The 26462-nt window shown below is 45.2% G+C and overlaps 1 protein-coding gene across 1 annotated transcript in view; it reads right to left on the minus strand.

Annotated features, from left to right (window-relative positions):
* The window catches only part of LOC119961173 (NACHT, LRR and PYD domains-containing protein 3-like), a 123617-nt gene that overhangs the window by 81476 nt on the left and 15679 nt on the right, over positions 1–26462 (minus strand). Inside the window, exons 3-4 of the mRNA XM_038788637.1 lie at positions 19314–19409; positions 12920–13086 (exon numbers count right to left, since the gene is read on the minus strand). Coding sequence (XP_038644565.1) covers positions 12920–13086; positions 19314–19409 — 263 coding nt within the window. The remainder of the gene's footprint in view (positions 1–12919; positions 13087–19313; positions 19410–26462) is intronic.

The raw sequence follows: 26462 nt of genomic DNA on the forward strand, positions 1-26462 counted from the left end.
CCCCCCCCCCCCCCCCCGCAACTACACTATATCCTTTCAGAATCCTTCCATAAATCCACAAGGCATGCCCGCCACCGCCGGCGCATTCTTTAACAATGAGGAGGTCGGCATCACCGGGAATGTCGGAAAGATCTTCCTCGCAAAATCCTGCATATACCAGAAAGTTTTGGGCCATGAGATCTCAAAATTCTCTATTAACTCCTCCAAACTCGGGAACTTCCCCTCATAGAACATACAACATTGAACATACAGTGCAGAAGGAGGCCATTCAACCCATCGAGTGTGCACTGACCCACATTAAGCCCTTGCTTCCACCCTATCCCCGTAACCCAATGTAGCCACCTGGGGTGACCACTGCCCAACACAAAATGGAAGATTGCAAGGAATGCAGGGAAAATGGACATGTTGGAAAGCAAGCAGCTTGCAAAGCGCTTGTGTATTCAGACTACTGCAGAAACCAGTTCTGACTGCTGCAGAAACCAGACAGCACTGTGAAAAGAAACCAGTTAGCATACTAATGAGGCGATACCGGGCGATCCACAGGTACAATGGAAACAAGTTAAACACAGATCGATACATTGAATGGAAGGCCAGACTTCTCGGCACCAAAGAAGTCCAAAACAATAAGTCCCAAGAACCGCCCCAGTGATCGAGGAACTGTCCCGTTATTGGGGAATTCAAATCAATCGATTGGGAAGAGACCCAATCGATTGCGAGTGTTTAGAGGGTCCGCCCAGGTGGGCGCGAGACCCTGAGAGGGGTATAAGACAGAGACCGCGACCCCAGCTCTCTCTCTGCCATCCTCTCCTTGACCAGACAGCCCTCCCAGCAGAACACCGTTGCAGCAGAAGAACCTCGAGGAGGAGGGGTCTGGACAGCAGCCGCCACCAAGTAAGTGTCACAACGCACGCAACGAGAGTATACACTCCTTTAGTCCATAACTACTGGAAGCCTGCAGACCCAGGACAAAGCTCGAGGCCGTTGTTCCCTGATCCGGCAGTCCCCTTATCCAGATAAGTATTTGGCCTATTAGTGGTAGGATTAGCCTAGTCTTATATGCATGATTAGTAGATTACTGTAATATAATAAACGTGTCTTGTTTGAACTTACTAACTGGTATATGGATTTATTGCTTTGAACTTGAACTTGAGGCGGTATCTTAACGATACCTGGCGACTCTAGAGCTAAGGAACGAAACAGAGCCAATTGAGTGTTAAGCACACTCACCCAGAACGAGCAACACCAATAATCCCTCCTAACCTTTTTGGTCACAAGGTACAATTTATCATGGCTAATCCACCCAACCTGCACGTCTTTGGACTGTGGGAGGAAACCGGAGAACCCGGAGGAAACCCACGTAGACACAGCGAGAATGTGCATACTCCGCACAGACAGTGACCCAGCGGGGAATCGAACCTGGGACCCTGGCGCTGTGAAGCCACAGTGCTATCCACTTCTGCTACCGTGCTCCTCCAGGAACAAATTGCTCATTCCTACGACCCCTTTGTCCTCCCCCAGAACATGGCATCTAATCAACAGGTTCAAACAGACGATCTGCACAAATCCGCATCATCTTTGACACTGCCCCTAGTTTAAAAGGCTGCCGAAATTGCCTCCAAATCTTCAGAGTCATTCCACAAAGAACAAAGACAGTACAGCACAGGAACAGGCCCATCGGCCCTCCAAGCCCGTGCTTACCATGCTGCCCGACTAAACTACAATCTTCTACACTTCCTGGGTCCGTATTCCTCTATTCCCATCCTAATCATGTATTTGCCAAGATGCCCCTTAAATGTCACTATCGCCCCTGCTTCCACCACCTACTCCGGCAGCGAGTTCCAGCACCCACTACCCTCTGTGTAAAAAAAAAAAAACTTGCCTAGTACATCTACTCTGAACCTTGCCCCTCGCACCTTAAACCTATGCCCCCTAGTAATTGACCCCTTTACCCTGGGGAAAAGCCTCTGACTATCCACTCTGTCTATGCCCCTCATAATTTTGTAGATCTCTATCAGGTCGCCCCCTCAACCTCCGTTGTTCCAGTGAGAACAAACCGAGTTTATTCAACCGCTCCTCATACCTAATGCCCTCCATACCAGGAAACATCCTGGTAAATCTCTTCTGCACCCTCTCTAAAGCCTCCACATCCTTCTGGCAGTGTGGCGACCAGAATTGAACACTATACTCCAAGTGTGGCCTAACTAAGGTTCTATACAACTGCAACATGACTTGCCAATTCTTATACTCAATGCCCCAGCCAATGAAGGCAAGCATGCCGTATGCTTTCTTGACCACCTTCTCCACCTGTGTTGCCCCTTTAAGTGACCTGTGGACCTGTACACCTAGTTCTCTCCGACTTTCAATACTCGAGGGTCCTACCATTGACTGTATATATCCTACCTGCATTAGACCTTCCAAAATGCATTACTTCACATTTGTCCGGATTAAACTCCATCTGCCACCTCTCCGCCCAAGTCTCCAAACGATCTAAATCCTGCTGTATCCTCTGACAGTCCTCATCACTATCCGCAATTCCACCAACCTTTGTGCCGTCTGCAAACTTACTAATCAGACCAGTTACATTTTCCTCCAAATTATTTATTTTTTTTTATAAATGTTTTTATTCAGTTTTCGTATTTTATATTGAACAAATTACAAATTGTTAGGAGAGAGAAAAAAAAACAAACAAAAACAAACACGCAAAAATTAACACACATATTTACAGGTAAGCATCTTCGTAGTAGTAACTGCGCCCCCCCCCCCCCCCCCCCTCAACATGTTTATTTAGCTTGGTTTTGGGCCTTAGCTAGCCATCGAACCCCCGTAACGAACCTGTAGCCCCCCCCCCCCCTCCCGCTACCTTCCCCCGACTATTCTTCCTCTTGTACACTGGCCACAAATAGGTCCCGGAACAGTTGCATAAATGGCTCCCACGTTCTGTGGAAGCCGTCGTCCGACCCTCGGATGGCAAATTTGATTTTCTCCATTTGGAGAGATTCCGAGAGGTCGGACAGCCAGTCCGCAGCTCTGGGCGGTGCTGCTGACCGCCAGCCAAACAGGATTCTACGGCGGGCGATCAGGGAGGCAAAGGCAAGGGCATCCGCCCTCCTCCCCAGGAATAGATCTGGCTGTTCTGAAACCCCGAAGACCGCCACTATCGGGCATGGCTCCACCCTCACTCCCACCACTTTGGACATTACCTCGAAGAAGGCTGTCCAGTACTCCACGAGTCTGGGGCAGGACCAGAACATGTGGGCGTGGTTGGCCGGGCCTCTTTGGCACCGTTCACATCTGTCTTCCACCTCCGGGAAGAACCTACTCATACGGGTTCTTGTTAAGTGGGCTCTATGTACCACTTTTAGTTGCGTCAGGCTGAGCCTTGCGCACGTGGAGGTGGAGTTGACCCTATGCAGTGCTTCGCTCCAGAGTCCCCACCCGATCTCCATCCCCAGGTCGTCCTCCCATTTCCTCCTTGTTGCGTCCAGTACGGTGTCGTCCCTATCTACCAGTCGGTCATACATGTCACTACAGTTCCCTTTCTCTAGGATACTTGCGTCCAGTAGGTCTTCCAGTAGTGTCTGTCGTGGCGGTTGTGGGTACGTCCTTGTCTCCTTTCGTAGGAAGTTTTTGAGCTGCAGGTACCGTAGCTCGTTCCCCCCAGCTAGCTGAAATTTCTCTGTCAGTTCGTCCAGTGTTGCGATCCTGTCGTCCGTGTACAGGTCCCTGACTGTCAGTGTCCCCCCGTCCTGCCTCCACCTTTTGAAGGTGGCGTCGGTCAGTGCTGGTTTGAACCTATGGTTGTTGCAGATGGGAGCCCTGTTCGACATTTTGGTCAGGCCAAGTTGCTGCCGCAGTTGGTTCCAGGATTGGAGGGTGGCTGTCACCACTGGGCTGCTGGAGTGTTTTTTGGGTGGGGATGGGAGTGCTGCCGTGGCGAGGGCCCGGAGGGAGGTTCCCATGCAGGAGGCCTCCTCCGCACGCACCCACTCAGCTTCTGGCTCCTGGATCCATCCCCTTACTCGCTCGGCTGTTGCTGCCCAGTGGTAGAGTTGTAGATTCGGGAGGGCTAACCCTCCCCTGGTTTTTGTTTTTTGTAAGACCTTCTTTGGGATCCTAGCATTTTTACCCCCCCATACGAACGCCATGATGAGTTTGTCCAGCGCTTTGAAAAAGGCCTTGGGGATGTAGATCGGAATGGATCTAAACAGGAAGAGGAACCTGGGCAGTACGTTCATTTTGATCGTCTGAACTCTCCCCGCGAGGAGTGTGTTCCATCTTTGCAGGTCCTTTTTAACTTCCTCCGTCAGGCTGGTGAGGTTCCATTTGTGGATCCCTTTCCAGTCATGGGCTATTTGGATCCCCAGGTAGCGGAATTTATGTCGGGCTTGTTTGAACGGCAGCCCCTTTAGTGCTGCCCCCCCCCCCCCCCCCCCCTTGCGGGTGTAATGGGAAGATCTCACTTTTGCTCATGTTGAGTTTGTAGCCCGAGAAGGCTCCAAACTCTTTCAGGAGCGCGATGATCCCGTCCATGCTGCTTTGTGGGTCCGAGATATAGAGGAGCAGATCATCCGCATAGAGTGAGACTCTGTGCTCTCTACCTCCCCTTCGGATCCCCCTCCAATTTTTTGCTGCCCTGAGCGCGATTGCTAGCGGTTCGATTGCTAGTGCGAACAGCAGCGGGGACAGTGGGCATCCTTGTCTGGTGCCCCTGTGCAGCTGGAAGTATTGGGAGTTGGTATTGTTGGTCTGTACACTCGCCATGGGAGCGTTGTACAGGAGCTTTACCCAAGCGGTGAACCCTGTTCCAAGCCCGAACCGCTCCAGTACCTCTATGAGGTATTTCCATTCGACTCTGTCGAAGGCCTTTTCTGCGTCCAGGGAGACGATCACCTCTTGTGTTCTCTCCCCGGAGGGGGTCATTATCACGTTCAGCAGGCGCCTGATGTTCGCGGTCAGCTGTCTACCTTTGACAAAGCCCGTCTGGTCCTCTGTGACCACCTCAGGTACACAGTCTTCTAGCCTTTTGGCTAGGATTTTGGCCAGTATTTTGGCGTCTGCGTTCAGCAGAGATATGGGTCTGTATGACCCACATTCCGTTGGGTCTTTGTCTTTCTTAGGTATCAGCGAGATTGAGGCCTGTGCTAACGTGGGTGGCAACGTGCCCCTAGCTAGCGAGTCTGTGAACATCTCCCGCATGTGCGGGGCCAGCGCTGTCGCAAATTTTTTGTAGAAGTCCGCCGGGAATCCGTCCGGTCCCGGCGCCTTCCCCGCCTGCATGGAGCTAATGCTGTCCATGATCTCTCCCAGTGCTAGTGGTGCTTCCAGATCCCGTTTTCTGCCCTCTCCCACAACTGGTATGTTCAGTCCGTCAAGAAACCGGTTCATCCCAGCCTTCCCCGTTGGGGGCTCTGAGGTGTACAGCTCTTGGTAGAAGGCCTTGAAGGTTTTGTTAATCTTCTCTGGTTCTGTTTCCAACGTGCCTCTGGTATCTCTGATTTGCGCGATTTCTCTGCTGGCTGCCTGCTTTCTCAGCTGGTGGGCCAACAGGCGGCTGGCTTTGTCTCCGTGTTCGTATAGGGCCCCGCGTGCCTGGCGGAGTTGGTGTACTGCTTTCCTGGTGGAGAGCAGGTCAAAGTTCCTTTGTAATTCTTTTCTCTCCGCCAGGAGTTCTACAGTCGGGGCCTCGGAGTATTTATGGTCTACCTCCAGTATGGAGTCGACCAGCTTCTGCCTAGCCACCCTTTCCTCCCTATCTCTTTGCGCTTTGTAGGCTATGATTTCCCCTCTTAGTACGGCCTTAAGCGCTTCCCAGAACGTGGAGGGTGAGACCTCCCCGTTTTGGTTGATCTCAGTGTACTCCGCTATGGCCTGCGCTATCCTTTCGCTGAAGGCCTTGTCAGCTAGTAAGGCACCGTCCAACCTCCATTTGGGGCGCTGGGCCCTTCCCGTCTCTAGCCGCACATCCATGTAGTGTGGAGCGTGGTCTGATATCACAATTGCGGAGTATTCCACCTTGTCTATCTCTGGAAGCACCGTTTTTCCAAATTATTTATATATACAGTACTACAAACAACAAAGGTCCCAGCACTGATCCCTGCGGAACACCACAAGTCACAGCCTTCCAATTAGAAAAGCACCCTTCCATTGCTACTCTCTGCCTTCTATGACCTAGCCAGTTCTGTATCCACATTGCCAGCTCACCCCTGATCCCGTGTGACTTCACCTTTTGTACCAGTCTACCATGAGGGACCTTGTCAAAGGCCTTACTGAAGTCCATATAGACAACATCCACTGCCCTACCTGCATCAATCATCTTTGTGACCTCTTTGAAAAACTCTATCAAGTTAGTGAGACATGACCTCCCCTTCACAAAACCATGCTTCCTCTCACTAATATGTCCATTTGCTTCCAAATGAGAGTAGATCCTGTCTCGAAGAATTCTCTCCAGTAATTTCCCTACCACTGACTAAGGCTCACCGGCCTGTAGTTCCCTGGATTATCCTTGCTACCCTTCTTAAACAAAGGAACAGCATTGGCTATTCTCCAGTCCTCCGGGACATCACCTGAATTTCCACCTCCGGAATGCCCGAGTATTTTCCCGGGGAGAACAGGAGTAGCGTGACGACCAGTGCCCGCAATCCCGACCCCGACATGAACCCGACTCCACCTTAACCCAAATTTCCTCTTGGTCCCTGTACCAGCAAGTTTTTCTCCACACAGTGGTAATAAATCAAATTTGGCAGAACAAAACCGCCTGACTACCTTCCTCTCTCAAGCACTGCTTTCAAAATTCTGGCAACCTTGCCCGGCCAAATAAACAACGTAATCAACTGCTCCACTCCTGAAATAAATGCTTTTGACAAAAACACCAGCGGGCATTGGAATAAAAATTGAAATAGTAGTGAAATATTCATCTCGATTGAACCCGGTCGGCCAATGATAGAGGAAGGCTATCCCACCTCTGCAAATCCACTTTGACCCTACCCACCAGGCTCGTGAAGTTCAATTTCCGGAGCTGGGCCCAATCACGCACCACCTGCACCCCCAGATACCTGAACTGGGGAGGTGACCACCAGAAACGACACCCTCTCAAATCCGCACCCATCCTCAGTAGAGAAACCAAAGAGTACTCACTCTTCTCAAAGTTCAACTTGTATTCCGAGAAAGCCCCAAACTGAGTAAACAGCCCCATTATATTCCCCACCTCAAGACCCTCATCCAAGGTGCACAAAAGGTTAACAACATATGCTCCACACACACCTCCTCCACTTATCTGACTGCCTCAGCAATGGCCAAACCTCCTATCGCTAGTGCGAGCAGGAGGGTGAGACATAAGGCACCTCTGCAACATTCCACTTTGCAACTGAAAGCATCCCGAATTAAAATTAACTGGGAATTTTAAATCAAAGGCACCCGAAGACTGGGGAATATTACAGATGAGCAGGAAAGATGAATCTAGAAGCGTGCAGGGGACACAGTAAAGGCAGCAGAATCTGAGCAGGCAACGGTAAATGGCAAGGTGGGAGGACCAGCAGGAGAACATTAGGTGAGTCTTGGGGTAACAAAAGGCACGGATTAGGATTCAGCAGGAGATGTGCTGAGGACGGGGCAGAGTTATTTACAGGAGTAGGAGATTTTTGCCTGGTAATTATGCAAGAAATGGAGTATAGCTTGAAGCTGGAAACTGAAATCACAGATAGCCTGCCCGAGTCTCAGTCAGTGACCAGGGAGAGGAATAAAATCAAATGGTGAACAGATGGAGTTTGTGGTGGGGACAGCAGACAGTGGTGTCAATCTTTCTAATATTTAACAGTTAAAAAGGGGAGTTACATTTCACACCATGCCACTTGCTAAAGACATAGGTGTGACTGCAGCTAGAATACAGTGTATAGTTTTGGTTTCCTCATAGCTATATAGCTATGGAAGAGAAAAAGGAGAATGATTGACAGGATGGATGAGTTGGACTAGGAGCTTAGCATAAACTAGATTGTTCGGCATGGAACAGAAAAGATTAAGTGACTGCTGTTTCCATTAGCTTCCATTTTATTAAGGCCCCTTGATGCCATGTTAGTTCAAATGGTGCCTTGATGTGAAGATCCTGTCATCTGGAATTCCTTTAGCCATGCGTGAACCAAAGCTGTATTGAGCTCTGGAGCAGAGTGGTCCTGGCAGAACCCAAACTGAGTATCGGCGAGCCAGTCATTGCTGACTAAGTAAGGTCCGGTTCAGCTCATTTGACGAGACAACTAGTTTGAGGTGTAGAACAAAGCCAGCAGTGCGGGTTCAATTCTTGCACCAGTTGAGGGTATTCATGAAAGCTCCACCTTCTCAACCTTTAGAAAGATTGACACCACTGTCTGCTGTCCCCACCACAAACCTTGCCCCTTGCCTGAGGTGTGGTGATGCTCAGGTTAAATCAGCACCAGTCAGCTCTCCCCCGAAAAGGGAAAAGCAGCCTATAGCTTTAAAGTAGGGACGATGCCGACTTTACCGTACTAATTCATAGTACTGTTGAATATATCGTCATTGTTTTAATGACGGAAGTCGACTAGTGGAATGGTAATTGCTGGATTGGATTAACAGAAAACAGCAAGAGTACACCATTCAGCCTTACAAGCCTGTTCTGTCATTCAACATACTCATCGCTGATCATCCATCACAATACGATATTCCCACTCTCTCCCCATACCGCTCGACATCTTTAGAGTCCATAAATCTATTTATTTCTTAAACATATTCGTTTGAGCACCACAGCCTGCTGTAGGTGAGAGTTCCACATGTTCACCACCTTCTGAGTGAAGGAATTTCTCCTGATCTCATCTTGCAGAACAAATCTGCTTTGGGAGGGAGGTATTAGCAGTTTTAGTTGGCTGAATCCACAGGCTGCTGTGTGAGGTAAGGGAGGAGATTTCAGGGGCTCTGATGCTAATCTTCAAATCCTCTCTGACTACATGTGAGGTGCCAGAGAACTGGAGGGCAGATCATGTGGTATCATTATTCAAGAAGGGAAGTAGGGACAAACTAAATAATTAGAGGCCAAATTAATCTAACATCAGTGGTACAGAAATTATTGGAAAAAATTCTGAAGACAGAATTAATCCCCACTTGGGAGGCAAGGATTAATCAGTGGTATTGAGCATGACTTTTTCAGGGAGAAATCATGTTTAATGAGTCTGATTGAATTTTGAGGAGGTGTCAAAGTGTGAAGATGGCGGCAGTGGAGTTGATGATCTACATGGACTTAAGTAAGGGTTTTGACAAGGTCCCGAATAGGTGACTGGTCAAGAAGTTAAGAATCCATGGGATTTAGGGCTATTTGGTAAATTTACTGAATTTGGTAAATTTACTGAGTGGCAAGATGCAGAGGGTGATGGCTGACAGTTCTTTTTTGTGACTGGAAGCCTGAGTCCAGTGATGTACCACAGGGATTGTTGTCTGTGGTGTACATTAATTATTATTATATTTTTCTTTAATAAATTTAGTATACCCAATTCATTTTTTCCAATTAAGGGGCAATAGCGTGACCAATCCACCCACCCTGCACATCTTTGGATTGTGGGGGTGAAACCCACATAAACACAGGGAAAATGTGCAAACTCCACCCCCCACTCCCCAAGCCAGAAGGAACAAGATCCAAGATCCCTACATTGAGACTGTTCAGTCTTGTCACAATTTCATACATTTCAATGAGATCCTCTCTTATTCTTCTAAACTGCAGTGAATACAGGCCTAGTCGATTCATTTTCTCCTCATATATCACTCCTGCCACCCCTGGAGTCAGTCTTGTAAAACTTGACTGCACCCAGTTTACTGCAACAATATTCTTTCCAAGGTAAGATGACCAAAACTGCACACAACACTCGAGGTGTGGTCTCCTCAACACCCTGTACAGCTGCAGTAAGACATCCTTTATCCAGTTTTTCGTGGACAGGCTCTTTCTAAAGTTTTCATGCTGTCAAGTGGATGTAGCTGTGCTGAACAACTTGGCTCACAGTGTGGCTCGTCCTGGAGCACCTTCAGCATTGCAGCCAGGATGCTGAGGGTCCCAGTACGCTCAGTCATTCCTTTACATGTTGAGGGAATTAAATTGGCTTAAGACATGTTTCTGTGATAATGGGGATCTCAAGACAGGCAGAGATCAATCATCCACTCAACATTTCTGACGGAAAATGGTTGAGAATAGTTTGTCCATTGCACTCGTGAGCTGGGGTCTGTTGTCTTTGATGTGGATGTTTGTCGAATTCCCTCCTCCACAAGCTTGTTGTTTAATTATTCATCATATAATTGGTATGGCAGGACTGTAAAGCTTTATACTGTTCGTTGTTTTGCTTGCTACTGTCTCTATAGTATTGTGAAGTGCAGTAGATTCACCAGGGCTGCACCTCATTTTTATGCTGCTCCTCTAATGCTCCCCTACACAACTCATTGAACCAGGGTTGAGCCTGGTTTGATTGTAATGGTTGAGTGATGGATGTACCTTGCCATAAATTAATAGATTAGGGTAATATGCAATTCTGCAACTCTCCATCAGTTTAGAGACAGTAGATCTATTTTATATCTATCAAATTTTGCATGAGGATGGCATCGCACAACACCATGCACAGTCCTCAGTTTGAAGATGGTACTTCATCTCCCACAAGGACTCTAATCCATGCTGTCACAGACAGATGCATCTGTGGCAGTTAAATGCAGGAGGACAAAAGTAGGTTTTCCTCGTGTTGGTTCACCTGTCAACTACCCAGTCTGGCTGATCCATTTTTCAAGACTTGCCCAGTTCAGTCAGCAATCTTGATGGGAGGAAATAAACCCCCTCCCCACCACTCAAAGTAAATTCGGTCCCAGTTCGTTTTCAAATTAACTTGGGAGTCCAAATTCCTTAACTGAAGGAGGGCAATTATCAGCAAAAGCTTTTCATGTCCATCTTTGACCTGATGCCATGAGATTTCATGCAGTCCAGGGTCAATATTGAGAACTCTAATTGTTCAACCAATACTACTGGGCTGTCATCTCTGGTGGATCCATCTTTTGGGAAAGGACATACACAGGAATAGCTGGGAAGTCTCAGACATTGTTTGATGGTGATATTCACAGGGTCATTTATATGTCAGACTGTAGCTTGACTAGTCTGTGGGACGGGTTCTGTCAAATTTGTTCGAAGTTGACAAATGTCAGTGAGGACGTTCTTGGGTCGACTGGGTCTTATGACTGAATCCAATGCTGGGTGTTCCCAAGTTGCCTAAGCATCTGAGGACCCGGGTTCGATCCTGGCCCTGGGTCACTGTATGTGCGGAGTTTACACACTTATTGCACCATTTTACAGCCGTTTCACCTGGGTTTCTAGGCCATCTCAAAGGGCAGTCAAGAGTCAGCCATGTTGCTGTGGTCGAGAACCGCATACAGGCCAGGTTGAGTAAGCGCGGCAGACATTATTCCTTCAAGGTCAGATTGGGTTTGATGACAATCCAATATTATTTAATTAACTTAGTCCAAATTCACAAACTGCTGCACTGAGAGCCAAGCTCTGGTCCCTCATCAGGATCTCTAATTTGCTAATCCAGTGTGATAACCACTGTGCTGGGTGACACAGGGGTTATGTCATGTGAGAGTACCTTTAAGAAATGGGTGTTTATAAATGGGTGTGTATATAAATATCTGTAGTAAGAGTATCTTTAAGAAAAAGTCCAAAGATGTGCAGGTTAGATGGATTGGCCATGATAAATTGCCCTTAGTGTCCAAAATTGCCCTTAGTGTTGGGTGGGGTTACTGGGTTATGGGGATAGGGTGGAGGTGTTAACCTTGGGTAGGGTGCTCTTTCCAGGAGCCGGTGCAGACTCGATGGGCCGAATGGCCTCCTTCTGCACTGTAAATTCTATGTAAATGGATGTTTATTACTGCAGTGATGTCAGAGTGGGTGGAGCTGGGCTGTCTGTCAGCTTTTAACTTTCGCTTTCAGCTTTTTGCTGCAGGGTGTGTTTGGTTTCATTTTAGTTTTGGAGAAGCTGAAATCACAGCAGGATGTGTATGAATCTCTGCAAGCTTATGAATGTTCATTTGCTGATTTCAACGTGGTAACTGTTCTCAGCAGTGAATTTAAACCTGATGTGCTTCTGTTAAATGGTTTTCTTTTGTCTTATGGATGTTAACAGGAAAGTAAGGATTACTTAGTATTTGCATTCTTTGGGGGTTGTATTTGAATTAATGGTTGCTAAGATGTTCACTGTATGTTTTAAAAAGGTTAACTTGAGTTCACAGAATAAACATTGTTTTGCTTTTAAAAAATACTTTTCCATTTCTGCTGTACCACACCTGTAGCGTGGACCGTGTGCTCCCCATACCACAATCTATTAAAAGTTTAGGGTCAGGGGAACTCCATTATACATTTTGGGGTTCTCTAAACCCTGGCCCATAACAGTTCGCAGTGCTGCCTAAGCCACTGTGGATCTGGGTTTGATCCTGGCCCTGGGTCACTATATTTGTGGAGTTTGCACATTCGCCCCATGTCTGTGTGGGTTTCACTCCACAACCCAAAGATATGCAGATTAGGTGGATTGGCCACGCTAAATTGTCCCTTATTTGGAAAAAAAATTGGGTACCGGTACTCTAATTTTTTTTAAAAAAATAACCACTGTGCTGTGCCTGGACATAGGGTGTAGCTTGCTTGGAAGGAAAAAGGTGACTTTGGATCTACAATTCCCAAAGCTGTGCACCTCGGAGGCTTTCCACACCTCATGCCGAGTCAGAGATAGACTAAATACTGGAGATTGATAGTCAACAGCTCCACTTTCACTGCCACACATGATCCTTGCATGCTAGAAAACAATCTAGGTAGAGCCTGGTCTTTTACCATTCATTGTTAATATATCCTGCAAGTTCTCCAATGTTAAATACTTCAAAGTCTTTCTTTGTCCTTCCCACTTACCTGATATTCTTGTGCACTGAAAACCGACTTGTCTGTCAACAACATGCTGACTCCATTCACCCCTTCTTCAATCGCCTGTTCTAATCTGTCCTTGTAGAATTTCGTCAACTGGAACAGTTGGTAATCATCACACTCTATCAAGAACTCACTGAGTGTGAAATTCGGATCTGTGATCACAAACGGAGAAAACCAAACACATCATTAAATTTTCATCTATATGGCTACACTTTCTCTTACAGGAAGTGACTGAATCCTCCTGAGCCACATTATCAAACACCTTCTAAGAACCCAAAAACATTGTGATAGCATAGCTGGCTTTACTCAATATACCCACCTTTGCTCAAATCCCTTGACATAAATGGTTAACACAAGGGAATCAACTTCAAATTCATGATCAGTTTGTTTGTCCCCCACCCATCCACCTCCTCTAACCTAAGGGGTTGAGGGAATATCAGGTAAGCTCTTCCTTTCGTTTTCTTGATTTTTGTCTAGAGGGGATGGCAGGGAAGGCAGTACAATGTTCCTCCTGCAGAATCTTTGAGGTGAGGGACGCAGTCAGTGTCCTGCTGATTTCATCTGTGAGTAGTGCACCCAACTCCAGCTCCTCAAAAACCCGATAGATGGGTAACGGGGCGAAGCAGTCAGTACAGGGATCCCCTGTGGTCGTTCCCCTTAGTAACAGGTATACCGCTTTGGATACTGTAGGGGGGGAATGACTTACCAGGGGTCAGCCATGGGGTACAGGTCTCTGGCACAGAGTCTGTCCCTGTTGCTCTGAAGGGAAGGGGGAGAGGAGAAGCACATTAGTCCTTGGAGACTCCATAGTTAGGGGGATAGATAGGAGATTCTGTGGGAACGAGAGAGACTCGCGGTTGGTGTGTTGCCTCCCAGGTGCCAGGGTCCGCGATGTCATATCGAGTTTTCGGGATCCTTAAGAGGGAGGGGGAGAGAACCCCCCCCGGGTTCCTAATGCTCTTCGGGAGGGTTTAAACTAGTTCAGCAGGGGATTGGGAACCTGAATTGTAGCTCCAGTACACAAGAAGCTGAGAGTAGTGAGGTCATGAGTAAGGTTTCAAATTTTCAAGAGTGTACCAGCAAGAAGGAAGATGGTTTAAAGTGGGTCTACTTCAATGCCAGGAGCATCCGGAATAAGGTGGGTGAGCTTGCGGCATGGGTTCGTACCTGGGACTTCGATGTTGTGGCCATTTCGGAGACATGGATAGAGCAGGGTGAGGAATGGTTGTTGCAGGTGCCGGGGTTTAGATATTTCAGTAAGCTCAGGGAAGGTGGTAAGACAGGGGGAGGGGTGGCATTGTTAGTCAAGGACAGTATTACGGTGGCTGAGAGGACATTTGATGAGGACTCGAATACTGAGGTAGTATGGGCTGAGTTAAGAAACAGGAAAGGAGAGGTCACCTTGTTAGGGGTTTTCTACAGGCCTTCGAAAAGTTCCAGAGATGTAGAGGAAAGGATTGCAAAGATGATTCTGGATAGGAGCGAAAGTAACAGGGTAGTTGTTATGGGGGATAACTTTCCAAATATTGACTGGAAACACTACAGTTCGAGTACTTTAGATGGGTCTGTTTTTGTCCAATGTGTACAGGAGGATTTTCTGATGCAGTATGTAGATAGAACAACGAGAGGAGAGGCCGTATTGGATTTGGTACCGGGTAATGAACCAGGACAGGTGTTAGATTTGGAGGTAGGTGATCACTTTGGTGATAGTGACCACAATTCGATTACGTTTACTTTAGCGATGGAAAGGGATAGGTATACACCGCAGGGCAAGAGTTATAGCTGGGGCAAAGGCAATTATGATGCGATGAGGCAAGACTTAGGATGCATCAGCTGGAGAGGAAAACTGCAGGGGATGGGCACAATGGAAATGTGGAGCATGTTCAAGGAACAGCTACTGCGTGTCCTTGATAAGTATGTACCTGTTAGGCAGGGAGGAAGTGGTCGAGCGAGGGAACCATGGGCTACTAAAGCAATTGAAACACTTGTCAAGAGGAAGAAGGGGGCTTATGTAAAGATGAGACGTGATGGTTCAGTTAGGGTGCTTGAGAGTTACAAGTTAGCTAGGAAGGCTCTAAAGAGAGAGCTAAGAAGAGCCAGGCGAGGACATGAGAAGTCTTTGGCACGTAGGATCAAGGATAACCCTAAAGCTTTCTATAGATATGTCAGGAATAAAAGAATGACTACGGTAAGAGTAGGGCCAGTCAAGGACAGTAGTGGGAAGTTGTGCGTGGAGTCCGAGGAGATAGGAGAGGTGCTAAATGAGTACTTTTCGTCTGTATTCACACAGGAAAAAGACATAGTTGTCGAGGAGAATACTGAGATACAGGCTACTAGACTAGAAGGGCGTGAGGTTCATAAGGAGGTGTTAGCGATTCTGGAAAGTGTGAAAATAGATAAGTCCCCTGGGCCAGATGTGATCTATCCTAGGATTCTCTGCGAAGCGAGGGAGAAGATTGCTGAGCCGTTGGCTTTGATCTTTAAGTCACCTTGTCCACAGGAATAGTGCCAGAAGACTGGAGGATAGCAAATGTTGTCCCCTTGTTCAATAAGGGAAGTAGAGATAACCCCGGTAACTATAGACCAGTGAGCCTTACTTCTGTTGTGGGAAAAGTCTTGGAAAGGTTTATAAGAGATAGGATGTATAATCATCTGGAAAGGAATAATTTGATTAGAGATAGTCAACGTGGTTTTGTGAAGGGTAGGTCGTGCCTCACGAACCTCATTGAGTTCTTAGAGAAGATGACCAAACAGGTGGATGAGGGTAAAGCAGTTGATGTGGTGTATATGGATTTCAGTAAAGCGTTTGATAAGGTACCCCACGGTAGGCTATTGCAGAAAATACAGAGGCATGGGATTCAGGGTGTTTTAGCAGTTTGGATCAGAAATTGGCTAGCTGATAGAAGACAAAGGGTGGTGGTTGATGGGAAATGTTCTGACTGGTGTCCAGTTACTAGTGGTGTACCACAAGGATCTGTTTTGGGGCCGCTGCTGTTTGTCATTTTCATAAATGACCTGGAGGAGGGCGTAGAAGGATGGGTGAGTAAATTTGCAGATGATACTAAAGTCGGTGGAGTTGTGGACAGTGCAGAAGGATGTTACAAGTTACAGAGGGACATAGATAAGCTGCAGAGCTGGGCTGACAGGTGGCAAATGGAGTTTAATGCAGAAAAGTGTGAGGTGATTCATTTTGGAAGGAATAACAGGAAGAGAGAGTACTGGGCTAATGGTAAGATTCTTGGTAGCGTGGACAAGCAGAGAGATCTCGGTGTCCATGTCCATAGATCCCTGAAAGTTGCCACCCAGGTGGAGAGGGTTGTTAAGAAGGCGTGTGTTAGCTTTTATTGGCAGAGGAATTGAGTTTCGGAGCCATGAGGTCATGTTGCAGTTGTACAAAACTCTGGTGCAGCCGCATTTGGAGTATTGCGTGCAGTTCTGGTCGCCACATTATAGGAAGGATGTGGAAGCATTGGAAAGGATACAGAGGAGATTTACAAGGATGTTGCCTGGTATGGAGGGAAGATCTTACGAGGAAAGTTTGAAGGACTTGAGGCTGTTTTTGTTAGAGAGAAGAAGGTTAAGAGGTGACTTAATTGAGGCATACAAGATGATCAGAGGATTAAATAGGGTGGACATTGAGAGCCTTTTTCCTCGGATGGTGATGTCGAGCACGAGGGAACATAGCTTTAAAGTGAGGGGAGATAGATATAGGACAGATGTCAGAGGTAGGTTCTTTACTCAGAGAGTAGTAAGGGCGTGGAATGCCCTGCCTGCAACAGTAGTGGACTCGCCAACACTAAACGCAGTCAAATGGTTATTGGATAGGCATATGGACGATAAGGGTGTTGACGGATTTTAGAGGGGTTTCACAGGACAGCGCAACGTCGAGGGCAGATGGGCCTGTACTGCGCTGTAATGTTCTATGTTCTAATCGTTCGCTGGATGAGTGGGTTTTTGGCAGGGCCAGAATTTGTTAACTATCCTTATTTGCCATTGGAAAGGTGGAGAGACACCTTCTTGAAATGCTGCAATGTTGCATATATACACTGTGCTGCTGGGAATATATTTCCAGGACTTCTATCCAGTAACAGTGAGAAAAAATATTAAGTTATTCGCTTTCGCAGGAAGAAAAAAAGCAGAGTATTACTTAAACGGAGAATGGCTGCAACTTTCCAAGCTGCAGAGGGTTTAGGTGTCAGAGTGCAGCAGTCGCAAAATATTAATGAAAGCAAATTGTTGCGGATGCTGGAATCTGAAACGAAAGAGAAAATGCTGGAAAATCTCAGCAAGTCTGGCAGCATCGATAGGGAGAGAAAACAGCTAACGTTTCGAGTCCAATGACTCTTTTCAAAGACAAAATATTAATATGCAGGTACAGCAAGTAATTAAGAAATGAATGGAATGCTTTCCTTTTTTACGAGGGGAATTGAACATAAAAGGATGTTATGCTTCAATTATGCAGTGCATTGTGAAACCATATCGATTTCTTTTTAAATGTCTTCATTTTTCCAGGACATGGGCTTCTCTGGCTCAGCCAACATTTGTTGACCATCCCGAATTGCGGTGAGTTGCCTTCTTGAACCGCTGCAGTCCATGTAGAGTAGGTCCACCCACAGTGCTGTTAGGGAGGGAGTTCCAGGATTTTGACCCAGCAACAGTGAAGGAACAACGATAGATTTCCAAGTCAGGATGGTGAGTGATTTCGAGGGGAACTTCAAAGTAGTGGTGTTACCAGGCATCTACCGCCCTTGTCCTTTTAGATGATAGTGGTCATGGGTTTGGAAGGTCCTGCCTAAGGAGCCTTGCTGAGTTTCTGCAGTGTATCTTGTAGATGGCACACACTGCTGCTTCTGTGTCTCTGTAGTGGAGGAGTAAACCTTTGTGGAAAGGGTGCCAATCAAGCTGGCTGCTTTGTCCTGGTGGTGTCAAGCTTCTTATGTTGTTGGAACTGCACTCATACAGGCAAGTAGACCTCCTGACATGTATCTTGTAGATTGCAAACAGGCTTTGGGGATTCAGTTGACATACTCGCCACGGGATGACTTGACCTGCTTTGGTAGCCACAGTATTTATTTGTGTGCATAGCTTTGATCTCCTTAAGGGAGAATACAAATGTATTACAAATGGTTTAGAAGAGAGACTTGGAATGAGCTGGTTGTCATAGGAGGAAAGGTTTGATACACTGGGCTTGTTTCCACTGTTGAGAAAAGCATAGACCAACGGTTGAAATGAAATGAAATGAAAATCGCTATTGTCACAAGTAAGCTTCAAATGAAGCTACTGTGAAAAGCGCCTAGTTGCCACATATCCGGCACCTGTGCGGAGGCTGGTACGGGAAGTGCATAGAATCCTGAATGGTATGAACAAGAAGGTCATGGAAAGAATGTTTCCAGAACCAGGGGTATCGTTTTAACATTAGGAGCTGCCCTTTCAGGACAAAAGGAGAACATTTTTCCTGAGCTTTGTTCAACTCTGGAACTCTCCGCTTCAAAATGCCGTGGAAGCGGGGCCGTTGAATATTTTTAAGGTGGAGGTAGATAGAGTCTTGTTTGATAAGGTAGGCAAAGATTATTGAGGATAGATGGGAACGTGAAATTTAACCCAAATAGATCAGCAGTGATCTTACTGAACGGCAGAGCAGGCTCGAGGTGGCGAATGGCCTACTTCTCTTATGCTCGTCTGAATTTTTCGTTTTTACTTTTCCATTTATCTTTCCTGTAAAACCATTATTCTTCCTGGATTCATATCACGGCCGTTCCTGCCCTTCCTCCTGAACCCAAGAATGAGAAACTCTCCCCCCCCTTCTCCAACATTGCAGCTGCACATTAACTAGCCTCATATTTCCCTCCTTCATTGGCCCAGTACAAAACAATCCAAATATTACAAACCGGTGGTCTGTTTTTCATTCGTGCTTCCGTTTAACATTCCTACTGTTAACATATGTCTATCGGTGTTACTATTTCTGAACATGGATATCTTCCAGTCTCTGCTCCTTCTCCGAGATGGTTCCACCAGTTACAGAATGTTCTTCCCTCTGACACCAGGGAGGTCATTTCCTATCTGTGACTTTCTCAGGGCTGTAAAAGAATCTGTCTTTTCTACTGAGTATAGAATCTCACTACTATCACTCCCCTACTCCTGTGGCCCACCAGCCTCGTACCCCCCAACCCACTCGGGGTGGTCTCTGGTATCACACTGTTGCTCAGGAAGACCCTGCTCCGAGTCACTGTCTCAGTCCACCTTAAAGTCCCCAATACCAGGTATCTATTGGACATCTTCAGAACACAGGGGCTCCCTGCACCGGTGATGAATTTTTTGCAGAAGCTACGGTCTCTCCAACAGAACAGACATTATATTTTGAAGTGTTTTCTGAACCTACCTGTGTCCATTCTCATTCGTTTTGAAGATGTTGGATCTTCTCCTTCATTTGAACCTCCAGCCATGATATTGACAGACATTCCCAGAATCTGATAATCTGTAATAAGTAATATCAATAGGAGGGCGAGATGTAAATATTAAAATGAGAAAGAACTTCAGGTGAAGTGCCGCACAATATTAACTTTAGGATATCTCTGAGAATATTACAATCTCATCAATGCCATGGTGATATCAGTGGTATATTTCACAGCTGTTGCACAACCAAAGAGTCGGCCTCAAAGTTTCCTTGAAAAATACACCCTTGCTGTTTATCATGACAAACCTCTGCTCCATTTCCAGTCTACCCATCCGTCCTCAGTGTCGCTATCTACGTAATCCATGCCCATTTTTGCAGAAGCTCCATGTCTGAATCCTCCAGTGAATTTTCCATCTGGCCACAGTCCCAAGCCCACTCTTAAAATCACAACTAACACCCGATCCAACTGACAATGGTAAATGAAGCATAATTTTTCTTGACCCGCCTGCAGTCTTGAACATGTTTGACCATCTATCATTCTCCAACACACCTCTCTACTGTCGTCCAGCTGGGTGGAAATGCGTCAAAGATTCCCAGTTCAATTCTTATCCATGAAATTGCATCCAGAGAATCATGGACATTGTTTTATTGGCCATTTTCAATTTCTCATCAACTCGCTGGCCTTCAGTAATGTTATGCCATATCCCACATGTAAGTTAGGGATATCCAGCTCCATCTCGTCACCAGTTAGAACTTTGCTTTCTGCATCCTAAATACAATAAAGCTTCTTTTTCTCATCACATGCGATATTTAACCCACACTGGCTCACAGTTTAACAACAGCTCAAATTTAAAAATCAACAGCTCTTTTAAAATCTCTCCATGGTTCCTTCCTTCCGATCTGGAAGTGGCATGTTTGCCCTCGACCTTTACATTTTGGACATGTTGTGAATGTTGAAGATAATTCATCCACAATGGAATTGCTTCCCCAAACCTCTTCACTTGTATCTCCTCATCCCATATTCTCCTTAAACAGACTAACGCTCTGTTTGTCATCTACCCATATACTCGTTCTGTTGTTTTGGTGTCTTTGTTTTCCCATTGACTTTGCGATTAAATGGTTCAGAAAGTTTTAGGACATTAAAGGGATGATACAAATACAAGTTATTAAATATTCGCCACTTGTGCTTATGTCTCTGTCACTATATGTCCCTATACCTGTACACCTAACCAACCTCGGTCCGTGTCCTCTCCCATCGCCACTGTGGAAAACCCAAAGTGATTCAGTCACTTCATTTCTCCAAATTATAATTCTGTTTTCCTCCAGCAATAATTAATAACCAAGTTTGCTGTTTCACTCACACGCTCATTCGTAAAAATAAACACACTCAGCTTGTATTTTCAGTGTCTGATTTTGAAAAATATCCCAAAACACAATATATTTCTCCCACATGTGCCTCGTCGATTGAACACTAAACATAGTTTCCTTACAGCGAGGTTCTGTAATCCAGATCCTGCTGCCCGATCGAACATGTTCAGGTCATGTATTCTTCTTCATACATTCCACCAACCCAGCCCCGCACACTCCCCCATAGCCTGCCCTACAACCTACCCACCACGACCCAGCACGGCCCCACATCCCACCGATCAGATCAGACTGGCTTATCCTCTCTGGGTTACACACTGTCTGATCTCACTGGCTCCATCCTCCCTGGGTTACACACTGTGTCATGTGAATGACACTTTAAGCAATGTTTGTCTGCTCAAGCGGCTGCAGGATGTCAGAGTGTGGGTGGAGCTGAGCTCTGGCTCTGCTTTTCAGTTTCGCTTTGAGGAAAAGTTTGGATGTGCCTTTTTTAGTTTTGCTTTAGTGTTGGAGCTGCAGCCAACTAAATAAGGTGTACTTTTGATCTCTCTGCCATCTAAAGACCATCTCTAAATCATTTGGTGAATTCAGTGTGATAACTGCTCTCAGTAGAGAGCCTTTGTAAAAAGGGTTTTTTGTCTTATGGATGTTAAAAGGAAAGTTTAAGGATTACTTAAGAGTGTTGTATTCGTTGGGGGTTGAATTTGAATTGATGGTTGTTAAGATGTTCATTGTATGTTTTTAAAAGGTTAACTGAGTTCATAGAATAAACATTGCTTTGCTTAAAAAAATTACTTTTAGATTTCCGCTGCACCACACCTGTAGAGTGGGCCATGTGCTCCCCAAACCGCAATCGAGTAAAAGTCGTGGGTCAGTTGATCTTCATGTTATACTCCATGGAGTTCTCTAAACCTGGCCCATAACAAATTGGGGGCTCGTCCGGGATGAAGTCTATCTCTTGGGTTGGTTTGCGAACTTAAAGACGTGAGCATATTGTGGTAGCTTTCCAGTTGTTGTATTTTAGTTTAAGTAGGGAATGTGTTGTGTACAATGGCACATTCAGAGGCTCAGAAGTTTTTGGGGGTGGAGATGGTCACACGCAGTACCTTACGGACAGAGACTAAAAAACAGACTGCTCGCATTGGCAAATACATTGCATTTACATTACCTGCCAAGGTACGAAATGATGAGGTACTTACGGTGGTAGCTGAGCATTTAAAATTGCCTGAGATACAGTCTGACACATTAGAAATGGCAAAACATCAGTTACAAATCAAGTAACGTGAACATGAAAAAGAATTAAAGCAGCTTGAATACGAAATGGGAGAAAAAGAAATAACAGCCCTAACAGAACAAAAAGAGAAAGGAAGGGAGATACAGATTAGGAAAAAAGAAAAAGAAACAGAGATAGAGAAGAAAACGAAAACGAGAGAGAAAGAGAGAGCGGAAAAAGAAAGAGGGAGGGACAGGGAAAGAGAGACAGTTTGAACTTTGGGAAATGGCCATGAAACATGATAGTGAGTTAAGATTGGCAGATGGAAAAAAAAACGTACAGTCGGAGGATAGTGATGAGGATGAAGCAAAAGGGCTTCACAGTCGAAGGCTTAGTAGGGATCTATTTAAGTATGTCCACACATTGCCACGGTTTTATGAGAAGGTAGAAGCGGTTTTCATTTCATTTGAGAAGGTAGCTAAACAAATGAAATGGCCACAGGACATGTGGGTATTACTGATTCAAACAAAGTTAGTAGGTAGAGTTAGTGAAGTGTTAAGATCACTATCAGAGGAGGTATCTGAGACGAATGAGGTGGTGAAAAAATCTATCTTAGGTGCCTATGAACTAGGGCCTGAAGCCTACAGACAAAGGTTTAGAAATTTAAGGAAAGAAACTGGTCAAACATACATGGAGTTTGAAACGATCAAACAGAGTCATTTTGATAGGTGGATAAGGGCTTTGAATATGGACCAAACGTATGAAGCTCTCAGAGAAATTCAACTTTTGGAAGAGTTTAAAAATGTAATTCCTGATGTAGTTAGAACTCATGTGGAAGAGCAGATGGTTAAAACTGCGAGATTAGCAGCAGAAATGTGAGATGATCATGAATTAGTTCATAAATCAAAGTTTGGATTATGACATCAATTTCAGCCTGTGAGGGATAGAAACTGGGGACATGAGAAATACTTAAGTGGGAGAGGTAAAGGTGATCTGATGGGAGATAATAAGGAGTGTATACCTCTGATTAAAAAGGAGATCCAGGAGGGTGGAAGAGACATGAAAAGTTTAAAATGATTTCACTGTAATAAACTAGGCCATGTAAAGTCACAGTGTTGGTGGTGGAAGAAAGGCTGGGAAAGCTGATGTGGTTAAACAGGATAAGACAGTGGGGTTTGTGAAAGTGGTAAAGGAAAGTCCAAGTGAAGCGAAGGAGGTACAAAAATTTGTACAGCCTGATCAAGAGGTGATTGATAGGAAGGTGCCAGATCTCTTTAAAGAATTTACTTGTGTGGGTAAAGTTTACTCATGTCTATCAGGAGGAGCAGGTAAAACAGTCACAAATTTAAGAGATACGGGAGCTAGTCAATCTTTAATGGTAAGAAATGAGGAGTTATGTAGTTTGGGAAGAATGTTGCCAGAAAATGTGGTAATATGTGGAATTCAGGGTGAGAGGAGTAGTGTTCAATTAAATAAGGTAAGGTTGGAAAGTCCAGTGAACAGTGCTGATGTGGTAATAGGAGTAATAGAGGAACTATCTTGTCCAGGAATACAGTTTATCTTGGGTAATGATATAGCTGGATCGCAGGTGACAATGATGCCTACTGTGGTTGATAAGCCAGTGGAAAATCAGACAAATGAAGTGTTGAAGGATGAATATCCTCGGATTTTTCCGGGTTGTGTCATAACAAGGTCACAAAGTCACAGGTTAAGACAAGAGGAGAAATCAAAGAGTGAAGATAAAGGTGGTGTCATTATCAGAAACGATTTTTGATCAGATGGTTGGAAAAGAACAGGTGGACAATGAGGTGGATATTTTTAGTTTAGGAAAATTGGCGGAGTTACAACAGAAAGATGTAGAAATAAACCGGATGCATCAGAAAGCATACACGGAACAGGAATTTAAGTGTATACCAGAGTGTTATTACCATAAAGGTGTTGTGTTGATGAGAAAATGGAGAGCTTTACATATGCAGGCTGATGAAACGTGATCAGACGTTCATCCAAGTGGTATTGCTGGTAAGGTACAGAAAGGAGGTGTTGTGTAGCACATGAGGTACCAGTGGGAAGTCATTTGGGAGTAAGGAAAACTCGAGCTAAAATTCAGAAACACTTTTATTGGCCTGGACTACATAAAGATGCAGTTAAATGTTGTCGATCATGTCACACATGTCAAATGATAGGGAAACCTCAAGCAGTCATAAAACCCAGTCCAACATTTGAGGAACCTTTTACATGGGTAATAATAATAATAATATCTTATTGTCACAAGTAGGCTTCAATGCAGATACTGCAAAACGCCCCTCGTTGCCACATTCCGACGCCTGTTCGGGGAGGCCAGTACGGGAACTGAACCCGCGCTGTTCTCCATTACAAGCCAGCTATTTAGCCCAGTGTGCTAAACCAGCCCCAGTAATCGATTGCATAGGACCGCTTCATAAAGTGGGAATCAATATCTTTTGACTATAATGGTTGTGTCTACTAGGTTTCCAGAGGCCATTCTAGTACGCAATATTACAGCTAAAAAGATTGTGGAGGAGTTACTTAAATTCTTTACTAGATATGGACTATCCACAAAATACAATCGGATCAAGGATCACATTTTACCTCCAGGTTATTCAAAGACGTTTTGGATAGCTTAGGAATAAAACAATTTAAATCAACTGCGTACCATCCTGAATCACAGGGAGCGTTAGAAAGGTGGCATCAATAATTAAAGACAATGTGGAGGGCGTATTGTCAAGATTATCCAGAAGATTGGGATAAAGGGATTCCATTCGTACTGTTTGCAATTAGGGATGGCCTACTAAGTCAACTAAATTCAGTCCTTTTGAACTCATTTTTGGTCATGAGGTGAGAGGACCACGTAAATTGATTAAGGAAAAATTGATGAGTGAGAAATCAAAATTTACATTATTGGATTACGTGTCAAATTTTAGGGAACGATTAAATAGAGCTTGTGAATTGGCTGGACAACATTTAAAAGGTGCACAACATGTGATGAAAAGGGTCGCGGACAAGAAATCAAATGTTCGTAGCTTTGTCAGTGGAGATAAAGTTTTAGTATTGTTACCTGTAGTTGGTGAACCTTTAAAAGCAAGGTTTTGTGGCCCTTATCAGATTGAAAGGAAGTGAAGCGAGCTGAATTATGTAGGAAGAACACCTGATAGAAGGAAAACTCACTAAGTGCGTCATGTGAATATGCTAAAAAGCTACTTTGAAAGGGAAGGAGAGCAAACTGAGGAGGTTTTAATGATTCCAACTCAAAGTGACGAACCAAATCCAGATGACTTTGAATTTGACATACCTCAAATTAAACTGGAAAACAAGGATGTGCTTAATAATTGGGATAAATTGTTGAGTTACCTTCCAAAAGAAAAACAAACTGACCAGAAGTTATTGATATCTCATGGGCAAGTTGGTGGAGATAAGTTGGGAAGCACTAAAATGGCTATACATGATGTAGGTGTGGGAAATGCTGTTCCAATTAAACAACATCCATTTTGACTTAACCCTTTAGAATTGGCACAGGTTAACAAAGACATTGAAAGTATGCTTAGAAATGGCATAATTGAACTGGGTTGCAGCCAATGGAGCTCACCCATTGTGATGGTACCAAAACCGGACGGTACCCAACGGTTGTGTGTGGACTATAGAAAGGTTAATGCAGTTACAAGAACTGACTTTTATCCTGTCCCACACTTGGAGGATTGCATTGAGAAGGTGGGACAATCTGCTTTTATTTCCAAATTGGATTTACTTAAAGGTTACTGGCAGGTACCTCTTTCCGAAAGGACAAAGGAGATTTTAGCTTTTGTGACTCCAGATGGTACATGCCAATTCAAAGTTATGCCATTTGGCATGAAAAACGTCCCAGCCACATTGTATTCTTTGGGGGTTGTATTTGAATTGATGGTCGTTAAGATGTTCACTGTATGTTTTAAAAAGGTTAACTGAGTTCATAGAATAAACATTATGTTGCTTAAAAAAATTATTTTTTAGATTTCTGCTGCACTACACCTGTAGAGTGGGCTGTGTGCTGCCCATACCACAACCTAGTAAAAGTCGTGGGTCAAGTGATCTCCATGATATACTTTGGAGTTCACCAAACCCTGGCCCATAACAACTGTCTGATCTCACTGACTCCATCCTCCCCGGGTTACATACTGTCTGATCTCACTGGCTCCATCCTCCCCGGGTTACACACTGTCTGATCTCACTGGCTCCATCCTCCCCGGGTTACACACTGTCTGATCTCACTGACTCCATCCTCCCCGGGTTACACACTGTCTGATCACTCTGGCTCGAATCCTGCGGACTACGCATGTGCTTTTCAAGGGGCTGATTTAGCTCATTGGGTTAAATCGCTGGCTTTTAAAGTAGACCAAGCAGGCCAGCAGCACGGTTCGATTCCCGTACCAGCCTCCCCGGACAGGCGCCGGAATGTGGCGACTAGGGGCTTTTCACAGTAACTTCATTGAAGCCTACTCGTGACAATAAGTGATTTTCATTTCATTTCATTTTCAAGAGAGCTGTGGACCTCGATAGTTGAGAAT

The sequence above is a fragment of the Scyliorhinus canicula genome, unplaced genomic scaffold, assembly GCF_902713615.1.
Source record: "Scyliorhinus canicula unplaced genomic scaffold, sScyCan1.1, whole genome shotgun sequence".
NCBI classification, from domain to species: Eukaryota; Metazoa; Chordata; class Chondrichthyes; order Carcharhiniformes; family Scyliorhinidae; genus Scyliorhinus; species Scyliorhinus canicula.